The sequence below is a fragment of the Merops nubicus genome, unplaced genomic scaffold, assembly GCF_000691845.1.
Source record: "Merops nubicus isolate BGI_N331 unplaced genomic scaffold, ASM69184v1 scaffold3769, whole genome shotgun sequence".
In the NCBI taxonomy this organism is placed as follows: domain Eukaryota; kingdom Metazoa; phylum Chordata; class Aves; order Coraciiformes; family Meropidae; genus Merops; species Merops nubicus.
The window spans coordinates 3319-22256 of NW_008631523.1; the positions used below are offsets into that span (position 1 = coordinate 3319).

The 18938-nt window shown below is 39.4% G+C and overlaps 1 protein-coding gene across 1 annotated transcript in view; it reads left to right on the forward strand.

The window, feature by feature from the left end:
* Positions 1–16169: 16169 nt before the first annotated feature.
* Positions 16170–18938, forward strand: part of MLIP (muscular LMNA-interacting protein) — a gene marked incomplete at its 3' end in the record, with an annotated part of 43089 nt that continues 40320 nt past the window's right edge. Inside the window, exons 1-2 of the mRNA XM_008947577.1 lie at positions 16170–16235; positions 18692–18850. Coding sequence (XP_008945825.1) covers positions 16170–16235; positions 18692–18850 — 225 coding nt within the window. The remainder of the gene's footprint in view (positions 16236–18691; positions 18851–18938) is intronic.

Sequence of the window (18938 nt, forward strand, 5' to 3'; positions counted from 1 at the left end):
AAAAAACTTTGTCTGAAGGAAAGTTTCAACCTTTGGTAATTTGTTTTCTGATGCTAATGGAGGAAGACGATTTTCAGAGCTTATGTTGAAAAACACATCTGAGAAAGAGACATATGAAAACAGCCTGGTAGTTGGGGCATTTGTCAGTGCTGTAGGAAACCTGGGATAAGTTTCCATCTAGTCCTTTAAAGAGAGACATATTCAAACGCAGTTCTGTCTCTCAGTCCTGATATTTTCACTACTCAGTCCACCCTAGATACAAGAAACCTTCCAGATGAAAAGTGAGTAAAAGGAAATCTATTAAAAGGTTTTGTTTAAGCAAGCTGACTTTTTAACGTGGAAAAATATACTTAAATGAAGAATTCTTGGTCCACTTGAAAGCTGCAAAGGAGATGAGATTTTTTTTTTTTTTTTTAAATATAATGGCACTATAGAGTCAGCAATACTACATGCACCAAACACAGCATTTGACAACTTCTACTGGAATTAAAGGCAACTTTTTAAATGAATAAAATTTTATCAGCTACTAGCATATTGGGTGATTTCCTACAAGGATCTTTTCTAGGAAGCTGAAGAAAAATAAAAAGTACCTGGTACAAGAGGGCTTTTGAGTCACAGCCAAAAATAACTTGTTTAATTTCTGTAACTTTCAAACTTTTTCCTCCATGCCAATTTCTGGTTAGTTAACAGACAAGACTTAATAAGCAGGACAGATGCAGAATCAGAGACTGGAGCTGTAAAACGTGTACCACATGAGGTAACCAATTTTTTTTTTGGTAAAATAATGTCATTTATTACTCTTCCTTTAAAAGTCAGAGAACTAACATTTCAGAGAAGAGGCCTGATCCTATGAGCACATCTGCCCTGTGCTTTTCTTGAGTGCCTGAGCTTTCCTGTTGACCTGTAGTCTCTACACTCATCAAAACTTCAGCTGGATAATGTTGGCAAGACTGTTCTGTCCCGGTTAGAAGGCAGAACTGTGTCCCAGCTCCCTTATCCCTCAGTTTCCCCAAATAGAGAGGTAAATAAGGAAGGCAGGGGTAATGAAAACCCTGCACCAAATTGAAAGTTAACAAAATGAAATATATTATTTAACAGGGATCAGAAAGGAAGAAGGGTAGGGGTTTAACAGGGTACAGAAAAGAAGAAGGGTAGGGATTTAACAGGGTAAGGGGGGTTGTAGGAACAACAAGGCAAGGAAGATTAAACTTCCAAATATACAAAACCCAAATGCTATGCTGAGGCTCCCCGGTGCTGGATCTCGCTGGATTGAGGTGGATTGAAGCTGGATGCACAATCCTTGCACGTGGATGGAGGCAGGGAAGAGTCTGTAGATCAGGCCCAGGTCTCCAAGATGGCCACGGCCACATGTAGCACAGGGAGCAGCAGAGCAGCGTGTGCCCAGGTAGAAGGTCAAAGGAGCAAGAGGAAGAAGAAAGCAAGAGCGCAGGAGGAAGAGGAGTGCCTCTCTCGCCCCTTTTATAGACCTTGGCAGGAAGTCCCGAAGACAGGAAAAGGGGAGTGGGAATAGGACAGGTGTACGCCCCTTTCATTCAGGCCTGTACCTGGTTTAGGGTTTCAGATCTCCACCCACCAGGGGCAGCAGGTTTCAAACCAATACAGCTCCTAATTGCTTTTTCACCCCTGAAGAAACTGCCATAGTCAGTAGGAACATAAAAATTTAACACCATGGAAATGACAGAATTTGACAGAAACAGTACGGCAATGCCCTTCCCTTAAAAATGGAATTAAAACATTTTAAAAAAATATTTTAAAATAATTTAAAATAAAGATATTTAAAATAATTTAAAAGATTATGAAGCTTTCAGAATGCATGATGCCTTGTGCAAACATATGTGAGAGCTATATTAAAAATATTTGTGATTTCTTAATATTGTTCACAGGACTTTTATAATCTCTGGGAAAAAGAATCCTAATGAGTTATTTGCTGAAACATAAGAAGGAGTTTTAAGTCCAGATCTGTTTATTATCTATAAATCTCCAAAGTTCCCAAAACATTGGGTGAAAAAATAATATAGGAGTTAAATGGTCTATCCTGTGGAATTTAAATGAAGGTTATATATTTGATACCTGGTTTAATAATCCCTGCTCTTGGAAATTAAAATGTTGACTAATATCTCAAAATAACAAATTGATAAGTGAAACACTTTAATTTTTTTAACTTTTATATTAACCTCCTAATTTATGTCATTTGAATTGTAATCTTCATTGCCACCTCAAACAGGTTTTTCACAATACAGGTGAAAAATAGAAAGCAATCTCTATTGGTAGCAAATTGTGCACATATAATATTATTTTCCAGAACTTTTGAGTGTTGTTTGTTTTTTTTTTTTTTTTTAAATCACGTAATTTGTTATAATTGAGAATATGGTGATAACTGGTACTGCTCTATTACTCATAATAACAGAAATAATGTTTAATTTGCATCCAAGATACATTATTTCCCTTTTCAAAGCTAGGCCCAAGTTCAAAAACCACATTCATTTTCACTCAGATCACAAGTAAAATCTGACTTATTTTCAAGTTACTCTCAGCAAAGAATGGTCTGAAGTGATAGAGAAATCAGTATTTCTTCTGAAGTTTTACAGGACTCTCCTCAGTGCAGACATTTTAGAACACTGCAGTAAGCAAGCAATGTTCTCCCTGAATCTGGCAGCTCTTCTCTTAGAAGACTGCAGAGTCATCTGCCACTAAGGCATAAGGAACAGAGGTCTTTCTGAAAGACTCAGAAATTGGAATCTAAAACTTACAGTTTGAAGAAGAGGGTATGTATCTTTAGCTAATAAAAAACATAGCATGAGATAATCTTGACTTAAGAACACTCAACATAATCAAAATGCTAAACCTTTGGACAGAGAAGAGATGAAACCCTATAGCACATGTTAGTTATGCCACTTAACGCACAGCTTGAGGGAACCAGTTCTCTCTGGTGATGAAGCTTAAGGATCTGTATGGAATATTTTGGAATTAGTGTCAGGGCCAGCCTTAATTGTACTGAATTTATTTTGGGGTATTATATGAAATACGGGCTTTGAAATATTTCTAGGTGATAAAAATGTTAATAAAATCTCTGAAATTGTAGTTCTGGCAATAAACTAACTCAACTGCTTCTTTAATCTATGATTATTACATCACTGCTTTCCTTCATCTGCACAGAACGAAGATGCAACATGAAAGTACAAATATGTGGGAATCAAGTACTGAATCTACATTCTTTGTTACTACATGCAAAAACATTTTCCATTGCACTGCCACTTGTGTTCTGAAACCAGGAACTTCTGAAGAAAATCTTGTTAGAAAGTGAATGACAACATGCAGATTTTTGTTAAAATTAAGTCACCTGCTCTTCTTATAATAATGTGATACTCTTGGTTAGTTTGTAGAATCTATAGGGGTACTGTTAGTTACACATTTTCAGCTGAAAGTCTAAAGTATTCTTTAAAAAATTGACAGGGTTTTGCTTAAATTTGGAAGACTCCTTAGAAGGCTGACATACTTGGTTATGAAGCCAAACCTAAACACTGTTTTCTCACTTTTCTAGAAGTCTGCTTTAGGTGTTGTAAACTCTGCCATAACTCAAGAGTAGATTGTGAACTGGAAATGGGCAAGAGAGTGACTGTGAGAAACCTAGGTGATAAGAGATTAGTAAGGACAAAATAAGAAGAGGAAGGAAAGAATCACTGATCAGTAGATGTGTTCATTGACACTGAACTATAAGACCAAGAGCATAAGGCTAGAAAGAAGGAAAACAGGATTTCAAAAGTAAACAACATCATTTATGTCTCTGCTCTGGCAGAAACATGACCTGCAGTGTAAAATCAGAACTTGACTTGGGTAAAGAAAGCCATCTGAATGGGATAGTTCTAGCTATGAAGAGCTGATTGGCTGGACTCAAATGGGAGCTTTGGTAGATGCTGTATGTTATCCTTAGGTAGAGAAACTGGAGAGGTGAGGGTTGTCCTAAATTAAGGCTGGCTTGTACTAACCATACTTGTTTAGCTTCACCAAAACTAGTCATCAAGTGAAGTTCTTGGTGACTGGAAAAAGGAGGTAATTTGAGACAGCTAGCATGGCTTCACCAAGGGCAAGTTGTGCCTGACTACCTTAGGGGCCTTCTATGATGGAGTGACTGCACAGTTGACAAAGGAAAAGCTATGGATATCTTATGTCTAGACTTCTGTAAAGCCTTTGACATGGTCCCTCGCAACATCCTTCTCTCTAAATTGGAGAGAGATGGATGTGATGAGTGGACTGTTCAGTGGATAAGGAATTGGCTGAACTACATCCAGAGATCAGTGCTCAATATCCAGATGGAGATCAGTGCCAAGCGGTGTCCTTCAGTGGTCTGTACTGGGACCAGCACTGTTCAGTATTTTCATCAATGACATAGACAGTGGGATTAAGTGCACTCTCAGCAAGTTTAGAGATGGCAAAAAAGATGAGTGTAGAGTTGACATGCCAGAGGGACAAGATGCCATCCAGAGGGACCTGGTCAGGCTCAAGAAATGGCCCTGTGTGAACCTCATGAGGTTCAACAAGGCCAAGTGCAAGGTCCTGCATCTGTGTTGGGACAGTCCTTGGTATTAATACAGGATGAGAGTTGATGGTCCTTGGTATTAATACAGGATGAGAGTTGATGGGATTTGGAGCCCTGGAGAGAAGGACCTGGGGCTACGAGTGAGCAAGAAGCTGGACATGAACTGGCAATGTGCATTTGCAACCCAGAAAGCCAGTCACTTCCTGAGCTGCATCAAAATAATTGATCTTATTGCAGCCTTTTGGTACTTGAAGGGGGACTGTAAGAAGGACTGGGACAATCTTTTTAGCAAGGCCTGTTGTGATAGGATAAGGGGTAATGGTTTTAAACTAAAAGAGGGTAGATTCAGGTGAGATACAAGGAAGACATGTTTTACATTGTTTTACAAAGAGGGCGATGAAATGCAGTTTGCCCAGAGAGATGGTAGCCCCATCCCTAGAAACATTCAGGGTCAGGATGGATGGTTGGATGGGGCTCTGAGCAACACAGTTTAGCTGAAGATGTCCCTGCTCACTGCAGGGGAGCTGGACTAGATAACCTTTAAAGAACTCTTTAAACTCAAAACATTCTATGGTTCTGTGAAATAATGTCATGTGCATGTAGGATACCTGGGAATATATGGCAAAGCAGTTGCAGTTACCCATAGACTGTCAGAATATTTTAGTATAGACAAGGTTATAGGCACTTAGGGCTGCAGAAGAAGCCTGAGGTAAAGTTTAGATTTCAGTTTACAGGCTGCCCAGATTTGTTGGCTAAAGAAATAATGCTTGTTCTTGGTATGAAAGGAGCAGTCTGTTGTGGAAAATGTACTCCTATTCTTTCTCCTACACCCTAAAATATCTGAGGAATGGTACATGATTGTATTTAGCTGAATATTTATGCCAGAGTGCAAAGCTCAGAATACTTCTTTTGAGATGAGACAAAGTAAAGTTTGTAAAATGACAATTCTGCACACAAACACTTTTGTTGGAAAAACAAGAAATAAAACAACTTAATTGGAACAAATGTAGCTATTCTTCCAAACAGATATTTGTATGAAAATGATACTGGCATTGTTAAACATGCAGTATTCTTGATATCTGGGAAAGCTCAAGTTAAATGTTCAAAGACAGCTGCTTTTTAATGATTAGCACAGAGGAGAAAATGAGATCCTAAGTTTGTCATCCTGCCTTCCTGTGAACATGCAGGACAAGCCAACAGCCATTGAGCTTTACCTTTTTGTTTTTTAGTAGCTGAGCACCAGAATAATTACTCTTTGTAGCCAGCATTCTTCTGGGCCCACACAGACCTACTCAGAAAATAGCTCATTAAAAGGACCTCTGAAAATCCTTGCTGAGAAAGGGAAAATATGACCTCTTCTTCAGTTTTATCACATACATTTCTTCACTGCTTTTTTTTATGTTCATTTTTTATTTATCTCCCAGCTGTGCTCTACATACTACAGACAGCAGCCTGGGGAAAGAGGCATCTGACTTATCATCCCACTGAGTTTTATTAGCAGAGGACAGGTAAGAATGCTTGTAGACAGGCTTGTATGAGTTATTTGTTTAATCCCTTGTGCAAATGACTGTAAAGGGTGGTGTGGCTTCTGATGAGAAGCCTATTGCTGTTTATACAGGATGAAAGAACCGATTTCTTAATGACTAAAATACCAAATATCTCCTCCTATGATTGGTTAAAAAGCTGAAAATTCAGCATCTGATATTGCCAAAATATTCTGTGTATCCCTACTGTACAGTCAATGCAAACTCTGTTCTCTTCCTTATGGAAAGGAGCTGAGGGATCTGGGCTAGCTTGTATTATAAGACTTTCACTGCTGTCTGCTGGAATGGCATTAGAAAACAAGTGAGAGCAGATAGATGAGAAGTCCTTAGTCTGGTTATATAAGAATGTATAAAGAATCAAATTTTAATTTGCATTTCATTAAATTTATGAAAGCATTTCTTTATTTCTTTTTTTTCCTTTTTTTTTTTTTTAAGTACCTTTTTCTGATTGATCAAAAAATCTATAAGTCCAGATGCCAGATGGCTTCTTGGATCTTGAAAATCATATTTGAGAGTATGTCATGATCTGTTACTGAGATAACTCTAAAACTGTCTTATCTGTCTTTGATACAAAGGTTCAAGGTACATAGCCTTTGAAAATTTAAGCTGTACAGCTCTGTGTGTCTCTTCATATCCTTTGGATCCTTTCTCCAAAAATATAGCTCCTAAGCAAGACAAGTGCCCAGACACAAGATGTAGCAGTTTGGGAGAGGAGGTCTTTATCAAAAACATGCTTCAGAGATTTAAAAGGAATAACCCCCCTGCAATTTTATAATAATAATAATGGAAAAGTCTGAATGCAGGAGATGACTTGATAGAATCTAAGTTGCCAAGAGCAAAACACATCAACCTTTTCTTGCCCCCTGTCAGATCAATTACTTTTTAATGAAAATTTACTTTCCAACTAAACCGAACTTCACCGGTGTTTTAATACTGAAACCCCCTTACTTTTTACAGTTTTCAAATTATTATTTCTTTTAAATTAATCTGAAAAAGCTATCAGAAAGTTAAACACATTTTTTGATATTGTTTATCTGAGAACAGTCAGAAGCAATAAAAGAGGCAACCGAGAGGGAAAGGAACTTTTAGGGAAACAGAAACGGTCAAAATTAGTGAGGAGTCAGATGTCAGTGTATGTGCCTATGGTACCTACAGGATGTGTAGGATGTGTGTGAGTAACAGCATCTCTCTGCTTTCTGGTGTTTCTGTAAAAGAAGGTGGAAATGGCCGTTTGTATTTGAGGGTGGCAGGTAATGACAGGAGCTGCAAACCTGAGGCAGAGGGAACAGGCACTTTCAAGTCTCTGGGTGGGGAGAGACCTCCTGGCATTAGAAACTGTCTTGTACCCTCTCCTGGAAAGGGTGATTTTCTTTGCTGAAAGTGCTGGAAATGAAAATAAATTTCAGCCTGAGGCTGTGGTCCTACGGGTTTGGGGAGAAATTTTTAGACTAAGTGCTACAACACCAGGTGACTGTGGTATAAAGGGCTACGGTGGTTTATTTCTTGCTGTTCATACTCTGTATTGAAGTGTTTTGGATAGAGTTATACCTGAGGAAACAGGTAGTGACTGTCAGTGCTGTTGTGTATGCTGAAATCCTGCTAAAGTGCTCTTGCTAACATCAAGTGAAGCACAGGGAGCCCTTACACCCAGTACATCTCCATCAGAGTCCACGAGGGACGTCATACACTGTTAACCTGGAGCTCTTTAAAGCATAACTCAGCTGCTGAAGTGCAGCTCTACCAGTCTTCCGTTGTGTATAAACAAAAAAGGCAGGCAGTTCTAAAAAAATGAGCAGAAAAGTTGCTTAAGTGGGAAAATGCTCAATCTCATCTGCTGTGTCCACATCACTGCCAGCCCTTTAGTATGTGGAGAAAGACTAGAGACCTTGTGCAGCTTACACGAGCTAGGGATGAGATGTACAGAGATGCAAAAATTTGCAGTTACTCCAACTGAAGCATTAGCAGTCTGATCACAGAGCTATAATGTTGCTAATTACCTTTTCCTGAGAGGTGGTCGAGTTGGAGGAGGCACTCTTCACAACCAATATTTATCAGAACACTTTGTATTAGCCAGGCTATTATTGTTAATAGAATGAGGCTGTTCTTATTAACAGCAGATAATTATTCACAGGCATTTAGTTATTCATGCAGGTCTCTCATACACTCATGCACTAGCTCATGCTACCCAGCTGGAGTCACAGCTGGAGGGGCAACCCTTTGTGCAGAAGCCAGAGGTTCTACTGCCGTGCCTTTGGCTTCTAGGCAAGTGGTCAGAAGGTTATGTTGGGGCCTCTTTTTTCTTTGTTTGTATGTATAATCTCTTAGTCTTTGCCTATGTATAGCGGCTATATTGTTCTTGGATGAGGTTCAACTTGTTCACTGCTAATTCCAGTGTGTCCTTGTGGCCTTGGGCATGTTGGGCCGACTCTCGGTATTCTGACTTTATTTTTTCTTGTGTATTCAACTGGACTACTAATCTCCTGAGTTTATGATTTTAGAAAAGTCTTTTATGCACTACCTTGCATACCTAGCCTCTCTTCAATCTACTGTTTTCTCTTAGCACCTCCTCATTGTACTGTTCACACAAATGCACACAAATTCGCATGCATACAGACCTTATACGATGGCTACTAGCCCAGCTACAGTGATATTCACTCTTGGTGTCCAAACGGTCCAATCATTACAGCTCATTGTCAATAATTATACAGTTCAAACTGACCTAGAAAAACTTCCTTGTTTCTATGATTTTTTTTTTTTTTTTTTTCTTCTCTGCATTGTTATGGAAGCTGCCAGCAAGTCCAGTTATTTGCAGAGACATCTGTGACATTGATGGTGGGCCTTGCTTCACCTGCACCTTTGGCCCACTTGAAGATATTTTTCTGTTTGCTAACAGCTTATTTACTTGTTCTTTCTTCACTGGCCAGCAAATTCTGTTACATCCAAGTTGCATGATTTTTGATGTGTTTTACATATGCTGGATACTGATTCTTTGTTTCCTCTGCTATCCTTAATGCCAGCATGCAAGGTTGCATTCTTGTAGTGAGAAATAACTGATTATTAATGATTTGTGCTTGTAGCCCTAGGGTTCTTATACTATACTTGCACTTTCAAGGCTTCTGTTGTTATCTTGCACTTGTATTTGGAAGGCATCTGTTAAAATACCCTGGTTTTCTCCAACAGCCTTCAAGCTATGGTTTCCTGATAACACCATATATGTTTTATTAGCACATATATATCCTTTTTCTGGAATCAATAGTTCAGTGTACAAAAGTAATGGTCCATCAGAAGACAGATGCAGGGATATGTACAGGCACAGATGTGATGCTGGGCACCATCTGCTCACAAAGTGTGTTGCTTGCAACAATGTCACTGGTGTGGTACCAAACTTGCTTTGCAATGCATCTTTGAAATGCAAAGTGCTGAGGTGCTCACCTGTGGTGGCAGCACCACATGGACTTGATCCTCCTGCAGTGGTGAGGGCAGGGCTCAATATTAAGTGGCATGCTGGTGAAACATCACCACATGTGAGCCTCAGCTCTGTAGAGAGGGAACTGATCTGGCTGAGATCTCTCTGGCCATCAATCACTCAGGCATCTCCATAAACCAAAGGGCAAGTGGCTGAGGTGTGCTATTGTAAAACTGAAATTTCTTGCTAACATCATCTCGTAAGACTGATCTCTCAGCTCTGACAGATATAAGTAGGAATTTATTTCTATTCCCACTGTTTGATTTGAAAATTACACCTGCTTATTGACAGGCACAGCTTTTGGGAAAAGAGAATGAGGGGAATTATGTCATACACATTAACAAGACTGTTCTCCAAGACTGCTGTGAGGATGACAGAAGTATGCTGGGACTCTCTTGCAGGGCTGGAATTGCAAGAAACTTTTGCATGAAGAGGAATAAATTGAGGTTAACTTTCCATTTTTCAATGAATAACTGAGATGGATTTGTTCAAAAATGGATGGAAAAACTGTGATCTGTTGTGTCTTGCTGCTGTTATGCTAATGTGACTAAACAGTCTGCAGCCTTTTTGTTGGGCAGAAGTATCACAACACTGTGTAAACATGTATCATGTGTTGTATCAGTGTGTGTGAATATTTCTGTGTATACACTAGTATGGATATTCTACATATGAACTCACAAGTCCTATGATCTTGTAAGGACCTAAGTTTAGGTGCAGATATTTTTATATATATCTACAGGCATGTCCCAGCTCCCTTATCCCTCAGTTTCCCCAAATAGAGAGGTAAATAAGGAAGGCAGGGGTAATGAAAACCTTGCACCAAATTGAAAGTTAACAAAATGAAATATATTATTTAACAGGGAACAGAAAGGAAGAAGGGAAGGGGTTTAACAGGGTACAGAAAAGAAGAAGGGTAGAGGTTTAACAGGGAAAGGGGGGTTGTAGGAACAACAAGGCAAGGAAGATTAAACTTCCAAATATACAAAACCCAAATGCTATGCTGAGGCTTCCCGGTGCTGGATCTCGCTGGATTGAGGTGGATTGAAGCTGGATGCACAATCCTTGCACGTGGATGGAGGCAGGGAAGAGTCTGTAGATCAGGCCCAGGTCTCCAAGATGGCCACGGCCACATGTAGCACAGGGAGCAGCAGAGCAGCGTGTGCCCAGGTAGAAGGTCAAAGGAGCAAGAGCAAGAGAGCAAGAGCAAGAGGGAGAAGAGCGAGAGGGCAAGAGGCGTGCCTCTCTCGCCCCTTTTATAGACCTTGGCAGGAAGTCCCGAAGACAGGAAAAGGGGAGTGGGAATAGGACAGGTGTACGCCCCTTTCATTCAGGCTTGTACCTGGTTTAGGGTTTCAGATCTCCACCCACCAGGGGCAGCAGGTTTCAAACCATTACAAGGCAGTGGACTTGGTCTGAAGTCTCCCATTTCTCCAGGGAATCTTCTGACCACTACTGTATTTTCTAAGAGATCCATGCGCATACTAGACAGCACCAGGTTTGTTGATTTAAAAAAAAAAATATTTATTTTGCAATCAGCCTTCAAACTTTGTCAGTCTACTTTTGCCAGTCCTTGGCTGCCTTCTATGCAAGACCAGATAGCAAGCCTGGCCATACTACAAAAAAACCCCGTGTAATATCAGCACCAATATTTCTAGGTCCTTTCTGGTTGTAAAATGACAGTAAAATGGCTGCAGGTCAGACAGAAGAAAATGGTGACTACCTGCTGAGGGAGTAGCTGGAGGCAGTCTGAGTGTGGGAATGACTAGCTGGGAGTTTGTGCATGGGTGATAGATTAGAGAAGCTTAGGATGTTGCAATAGAGATTTTTTAGCTTGGAAGATGTTGCTTCCTAGGAGTTTTAGGAGTCTGGAGTAAATAAGGACATTAAGGGTATCAGTGATCCTAAAATATGATTTAGAGACCCAGGTCACCTTATGGGTTAATGTTTTATGACTATTTAGTCAAGCTGCATTTAATTAAATCAGCTAAACATAACCGGCAATGTATTTTACTCCCCCTTTACAAAAGAAGAAATTAAAGGTTATCTTTACTTACTTTTCATCATGCTTAGCTGCATATGTGTAGACTAGAATGAAAGGGCAATTATAGTTGTATAAAGTCCGCTGGGCTGAAAAGCTAATTAAAATCATTGTTGAAAAGAAACACTTCAGCTGAATGAGCTCTTGCATTTTAAATAATAGACTACAATTTTATACTATTATTCACTTATTCTTTGTAGTACTTTACACACATTAATTTCCAAAAGATATTTGTCTGTATGTGTGAGTTTTAGTGTGTGCTTCTGTATTGAAAGAAAGTGATTTGCTGAAGGCAAATGTGCCCATACAATGGGCACATCATAGGGCTTGGGGAAGTTCCTGGCCCACAGCTGTCGGTGGGAATTTTGGCACAAACTTCATCTGGGCTGTAATTTCATCCTGGCCTTTTGGAGTGGATTTCTTTTTCCCCTCTGAAGTTTGATAGATATGAAGTTTGCATTCAGATGATCACCTGTGGTTGTTTGCAAATGATTTTAGATAAACCAGAGTTCCACAATAATCAGCTAATCTGTATTATTTTACTGTGATAGCTATAATAAATCAGGATATGAAGATATCCTGAAGATTCTTACATCTCATTAACTGATAATTTCATCTGTAGTAGGCTGGCCTTTTTCTCTGTATGAAGAAGACAAATATCTATTTGTCTAGTCTGAACAGAGAAGAGGAGTTTAAAGAGAGGTTACACAACCTGGGCTGTGTTTTCACCCTCGGCTGGGCGAGCCGTGTTAGCTGTGCTCTCTCCGTATGTTGGAGCTATATTTATCACAGAGGAATTGTGGGCATGTGAATTTGTGCTGTGGCCAAAACAGCACTTCAGTGAACATGTTTCTGTGTCGTTGGTTATTTTGCTATTATTTATGCATAGATTTCCTTTTCTGTCCTTTGCACACATAAATAAACAGCCTCAAAAGGAAGCGTTTGATGTTTCAAAAGCAAGGTTTTCTCAGGGTATCGTTTTATTAATGAAATGACTTACATTAACAAATCAGTGGAAGAAGTGGTAATATGAACCAGCATATTCAATTTCACTTCAGCAATCTGTATTCCAGAAGGAAATCCTGGGAAGCAATCAGTGACAATGGGACCTCAATTTAAATTACAAAATAGGCAGTATGCTGAATGCATATAGAGCATGTGAGAGATTAAATGGAAGCGTTCATTTGTCTTCTTAAGGTAACCAATACAATAAAAATGTTCTCTACAAATAAGGTCTGTAAAAGCTGTGGTAATGAAAACAATAATTAATTTAATTTAAGTTACCATCCCCAGGGCAGTTGTAAATTGATGGTATTAATTATGCAACAAACCTGTTTGTAAATTGATGACATAGGAAGTCATGGAAGCCATCTAGAATAGGTTTCTCATTTTGAAGCTATTTGGCAACGTATTATGCAGCAGCCTATAGCCCCCAATAGATATTCAAGGGTTATTTATATTAAACTCTATAATTAAATTCTTCAAAGAATTAAGTAATATGAAAGGATACAATTAAAAACAATAAATTATTTCATTGTGCATAAAGCTGATTATATAATATAAACCAGAATTCATTAGCATTAATTAACTTGAACAGTTGTCGCATATGGTACTTTTCTGCCACCATAATTCTATTGAGTCAAATGAGTTACAGCAGCAGGGAATGTATGGCATTGAATTTCTTCTGCTGTTACTATCTGATTCAGAGAAAAGATGATAATCTGAAATAAATATTTATACTTATATATATTTGAATGTTTAAGTTATTTTGCTATTTATCTCTGCATGTCAGAGTGGCTTTTAATAGATGCAATTAAATGCTGAAAGTCTACCTTGTTAATTTCTTTCTGATCTTCAAAACTAGGACTGTCACCCAGAGAGATGTAGTAAATTAGTTGCTTATGTGAAAAAAGGTGCAAAAATCCTTTCTGTACATTAAAAAAAAAAAGTAATGTTTTTCCTTCTGCTTCAAATTTTCCAATTAAAATTTAAATTTTAAAATTTCAAAGTATTTTTACTTATTTATTTTAAATCTGTAAAATCATAGAATGTTTTGGGTTGGAAGGGACCGTAAAGATTATTATAGTTCCAGCCCCCCTGATATAGACAGGGACACATTCCACTAGACAAGGTTGCTCAAAGCCCCATCCAATCTGGTCTTGAGCACTTCCAGGGACGACACAGCCTCAGCCTCTCTGGGAGACCTGTTCCAGTGTCTCACCACCCTCACAGTAAAAAACTTCATCCTAATTTCTAATATAAATCTACCCTCTTCCAGTTTGAAATCATTACCCCTCATCCTATCACTATTTGGCCCTGTAAAAGGTCCCTCTCCAGCTTTCTCGTAGGCTCTCTTCAGATACTAGAAGGCTGCTATGAGGTCTCCCTGAAGCTTTCTCTTCCCCAGGATGAACAACCCCAACTCTTTTAGCCTGTCCTTGTAGGAGAGATGTTCCAGCCCTTTGATATAATCAGGGCTCTCCTCTGGACCTGCTCCAACAGATGCATGTCCTTTGTATGTTGGGAACCTGTGAGCTGACTGCAGTACTCCAGGGGGGATTTCACCAGAGTGGAGTAGAGTAGTAGAATTACCTCTCTCAACCTGCTGGCCACACTTCTTTTGATGCATATTGTTGGGTCATGTTGTGCTTCTTGTCAAACAACACCCCCAAGGTCTTCTCCTCAGGGCTGCTTTCAATTCAGTCATCAGCCTGTATTTGTGCTTCAGATTGCCTCCACCCAGGTGCAGGACCTTGCACTTGGCCATGTTGAACTTCAAGAGGTTTGTATGGGTCTAGCTTGCAAGCCTGTCCAGGTCCCTCTGGATGGCCTCCCTTCCCTCCAGCATGTCAGCCGCACCACTCACCTTGATGTCACCTGCAAACCTGCCCCTGGTGCACTCAATCCCACTATCCACATCTCCAACAACGTTAAACACCATTGGTCCCTCTATTGACCCCCAAGGAACACTAGCCATTACTGGTGTCTGCTCAGACATTGAGCTGTTGAATGCAACCATCCAGCCCATTCCTTACCCACCCAGTGGTCTATCTGTCAGACCCACGTCTTTCCAATTTAGAGGCAAGGACATCATGTGGGACAGTGTTAAATGCTTTGCACAAGTCCAGGTTTATGCTGTCAGGCGCTCTTCCCTCATCCACCAATGTTGTAATTCTGTTTTAGGAGGCCACCAGATTTGTCAGGCATGATTTACATTTAATGAAGCCGTATTGGCTGGCACTACTTACCTCCTTATTTTCCATGTGCCCTAGCTTAGTTTCCAGAAGGATCCACTCCGTGATCTTGCCAAGCAGAGGTGAGACTGACTGGCCTACGGTTCTCCAGGTCTTTCATCTTTCCATTTTAAAAATGGGGGTTAATTTTCCCCTTTTCCAGTCAATGGAAATGTCATTGGACTGTCATGACTTCTCAAATATGATGGATAGTGGTTTAATCACTTCATCTGTCATTTCCCTCAAGGACCTGTGGATGCACCTCATCAGGTACCATGGACTTGTCCCCTTTCAGGTTCCTTAGATCTTCTCCTACAGTGAAATGAAAGTAACAACTTAAAAGATATTTTTAAACGAGTGTTTTCTTTTTTTTGTTTTCCCCATTGGAAACATTTGTATTTTCTGAACACTCTTGTAATATTTGTTCATTCTCCAGGTTTCTGTGATGCATCCTAGACTTCATGACCAGCTTTACCTGCTAGAAGTTTGTTTCCCACTCACTACGAGTGAATTAAGTGGAGTGCGTTCCTCCACCCTGCCTCATGTAGTATCTGACAACTTAAAACTTTATAAAATGCAGTAATTCTGTTTGCTTGTTTATACTTTCTGAACTCCAGGAAAAATAAAATACATTAGGAGTATATAAATACCATGCTTTAATGTCATCTTCCACCTGAAAAAAAAGTTCTAGATTGCACATCTTTACATGTGTTTTCCAATCTTAATTTTAGCGTGCGAGCAGTTTTGATAGTCATTTCTACAATGTGTTTAGGCTAAATACAGCAAGGTTTTCTTCATGTATCCTTTATTTTTTCCACCAAAGCGATAAAATTGGAAGTGCAGGGTAAGACATAGTGCAGAAGTAGGTGTTGGCAAGATCTCCCCATTACTGTGCAATGGTCTGGAGCCTCAGAACTCCTCTTGACTGGGTACAAACTTTTAGTTTGTATTTCATTGTTATAAAAATGCAGACAGAGAACTGGGGTTTTAGCAACGCTACCACATTTGATTGGATTTTTCTATAGATCTCTTTGTGTGGGCCTGCTATTTGCATACTTTATCTCTCTTCCTTCTTTTATAAGGAATATTTTGTGCTCTGACACAAGAATACCCACTGATACAGAACAGCTGCTATCAAGTGTCAAACAAGCATGACAAAAGGGTGAGTTAGAAGGGGAAAATATTAGTAAAGATGACCAAGGTAGCCAGAGTCAGTAGCTGCATTTCCTGATTGGAGACAGAAGATGAAAGCACAGCTACAGATCTGCAGGAAAGCAAAAACCATCTCCAGCTGATTTCAGTGGAGATCTGGGTGCTGTGTAAAACTGTAATGGATGGTGTCAGCTGTACAGAAATCCCTAATGCTAATGTGATGGATGCTTCTCTCTGTGTGCAGGTAATCCTGCTTCTTGAAGAGCACTCCTGGGTACAGCAGGTGTTTGGGTGGAGGCTCCATCCCTGGCTGCATTGTAGGGACTGGAGGCTGCTCACTAGTGAGGACATCCTTGAGTACTGATGGTACTCTGCTGACTTGTATCAGGAGCAAGGGCTAAGTGTTTATTGTGCTGGCTATGGATATTAAAGATTGTGTTGCTGCTTTATGAAAAGCAATGATCAGATCTGGGGACCTTGGGTGCTGAGAGGAAGGTGGATCTGTGTTATTTCTAAACATCCAGAGCTCCTGGAGTGGTGGAGCAGTTAGCAGCCACCATTTTACTACTAATTCAGGCCATGCATTGTGTGTTCTGGTTCTTGGCCACCTGTGTGAAGTGGGAGCCAGGGGAAGTAGGAGGCAACCTTGTCCTTGAAGAGCACACCTCTAACTGCACTGCAAGCCTGCAGTGTAATGTAACCTGCTCATGTGAGTTTGTGAACATAAAGGCCCAATTTCAGAACTGAGGTGGCTGCCATTTATTCAGATTTTTCACTTTCAAACACTGAAACATTTTATTCTTTCAGAATTAGAGGTGGACACATGGAAATTAATTCTGGGTTTGTCTGAGAGAGCAGAGTTCTCCTAAATTGTAGAAAAAAGAGGACTTGGCAGTGTTTGTGTAAATAACCTACCTCTGTTTTGCCCAAGCCCTCCAAGAGACAACTGTCAGTGCAAGAAACTAATGTTTGCTTAGATTTAAAAAAAAAAAAAAAGGCAATCTCCATCTATCTTTTTTAATATTCTAGCCATGAAAAGATCGAGTCATGTGAATGTATTCTGTAATTCCACAGTGTTCTGTAATTGCTATTTACTTATGGATGCAAATTACAAAGAAGCATAATGAGAGCCATAGCTCTCCAATTTGTTTCATTTTAAACAAGCCAAAAAGCAGAGCCAAAGCAATAGTCTTGTTTTTCTGCATGATTCAATACAGTTCAAGGCTCTGCATTTAGAGTTCATTGAAAACACGATTAACTACCGTGAGCTTTAAATCAAATGATAAAACAAGGGGAAATCTATACATTCCATAGTTTTTGTCACGTTAGCAGCAGTCAGTGAGGTATTCCCCTCGTGATTTTTTATATCCTTATCCTGTCTGTCCCTGCCTTCTAGGTGACATTTAGCATGGTTTCGGTAGTGAGTTGAGTAACATGGTCATGTATATTTAGCATGTACTCCTTTAAACTCGTTATCATTCTTAGGGGAGTAAACTTTAATATTAATTTAGCCATTAATTAGGCAAAGGTCTTCACTTGGACACTATGGCCTTTAAGATTTATGTTAGAGCTTTTTGCTCTTGTTGGTTTAGCCAGAACAGGACCACCCTTCACAAGTGTCTTTCCTTCAGCTTTTTGGCAGGCCAGGTCAGTGGGTCTCCACCCCCAGAGACAGCACAAGGATCTCATAGTCACAAACAACTTAACCTTTCTTCTGAATCACACTAAATTAGCATGGATTCCTGTCTTATGGTAACCTAGGCTGTTATCCCACAGTTTTGAACGAGAAGGAAGGATTTTTATGCTAACAAATAGTAGGAAAGTCCACATGTTAGGTTCAGTGATTTGGGATGTGGTTCCTTTTATTCACCTTGCCAAGTCCTTTGCAAATCTTCTCCTTGATATCTGGTAAAGCAACTGAGAGTTTTACCACAGTGTGGACTTCTTCCTGTCCAGTATCTCCTGTGAAGGAGATGGAAATTCTGGGAGAGCGCTTCGATGAAACTGAATATTTAGGTGAAACCACCTTCTTGTAGCCTCTTTTCAGTCCATTCAGGCACTACTCACACAGTCCTATCAAGAATGCAGGTTGAGTGGGAGAAACAAGCAGGCAGTCACACAGTTAGTTGGTGTATGTGGCCGAATAACCCAAAGAAAACAGGAGAAGATTCTTTCCTTGAATCAGAATTCATCCCAGATGTTGTTCAGAATTAGCTGTATTTGCATTAGAAAATGTAAACATGTTTTGCTTTCTTTTTGCAGAGTGAAGGTTTTTCCAGTTTGTTTTACGTTGTTAAGCAAATACTCTAGGGACTATAATATGTCCAGATACAGTGGTGCAATTACATTGTTGTTCTACTAAAGTAGAGTTAAACAAAGACAAATCCAGCCTTGAAATCAACTGAATATGGTTTTCTAATTCTGGTATGAAAAATAGAAAGAATAACAAATTATTAAACAAATTTTCTCCTTTCTGCTGTGCCACACCACTAGAGTATATAAATGTTGAAGTGTATAATCAAAGCACTGTTCTGTCTGTTAAAGAAGACCTTTATAAATGACTCCATAAAAATAACAATGACCAGTATAATTAATAAGAGGCTTGTAAGTTGCATAGTTTAATTAATTAATGTTATTTCTACTCTGACAAAAATAAACTTTATTTGGATAAAAAAGTTGAACTAATTATGTGTTTTATAGGTCACTTCTCAAGAATCTGGAACCAAACCACTGACCTTCACATTCGTACCATCCATTGGACGACTTCCAACTCATTTTGAGGTTGTGGATGTCTCTAAGTTTCTTGTGACAATTCCAGAGGCACCAAAGGATCTGAGCAACCAAGAAATTATAAATAAGGTATATTTTTGTTTGCACTAATTTCTCCACTCTTTCAAAAGATACTGAAAATTTTATCCTGAGCGTTGCTGAACTTAAGCTCTTTCAC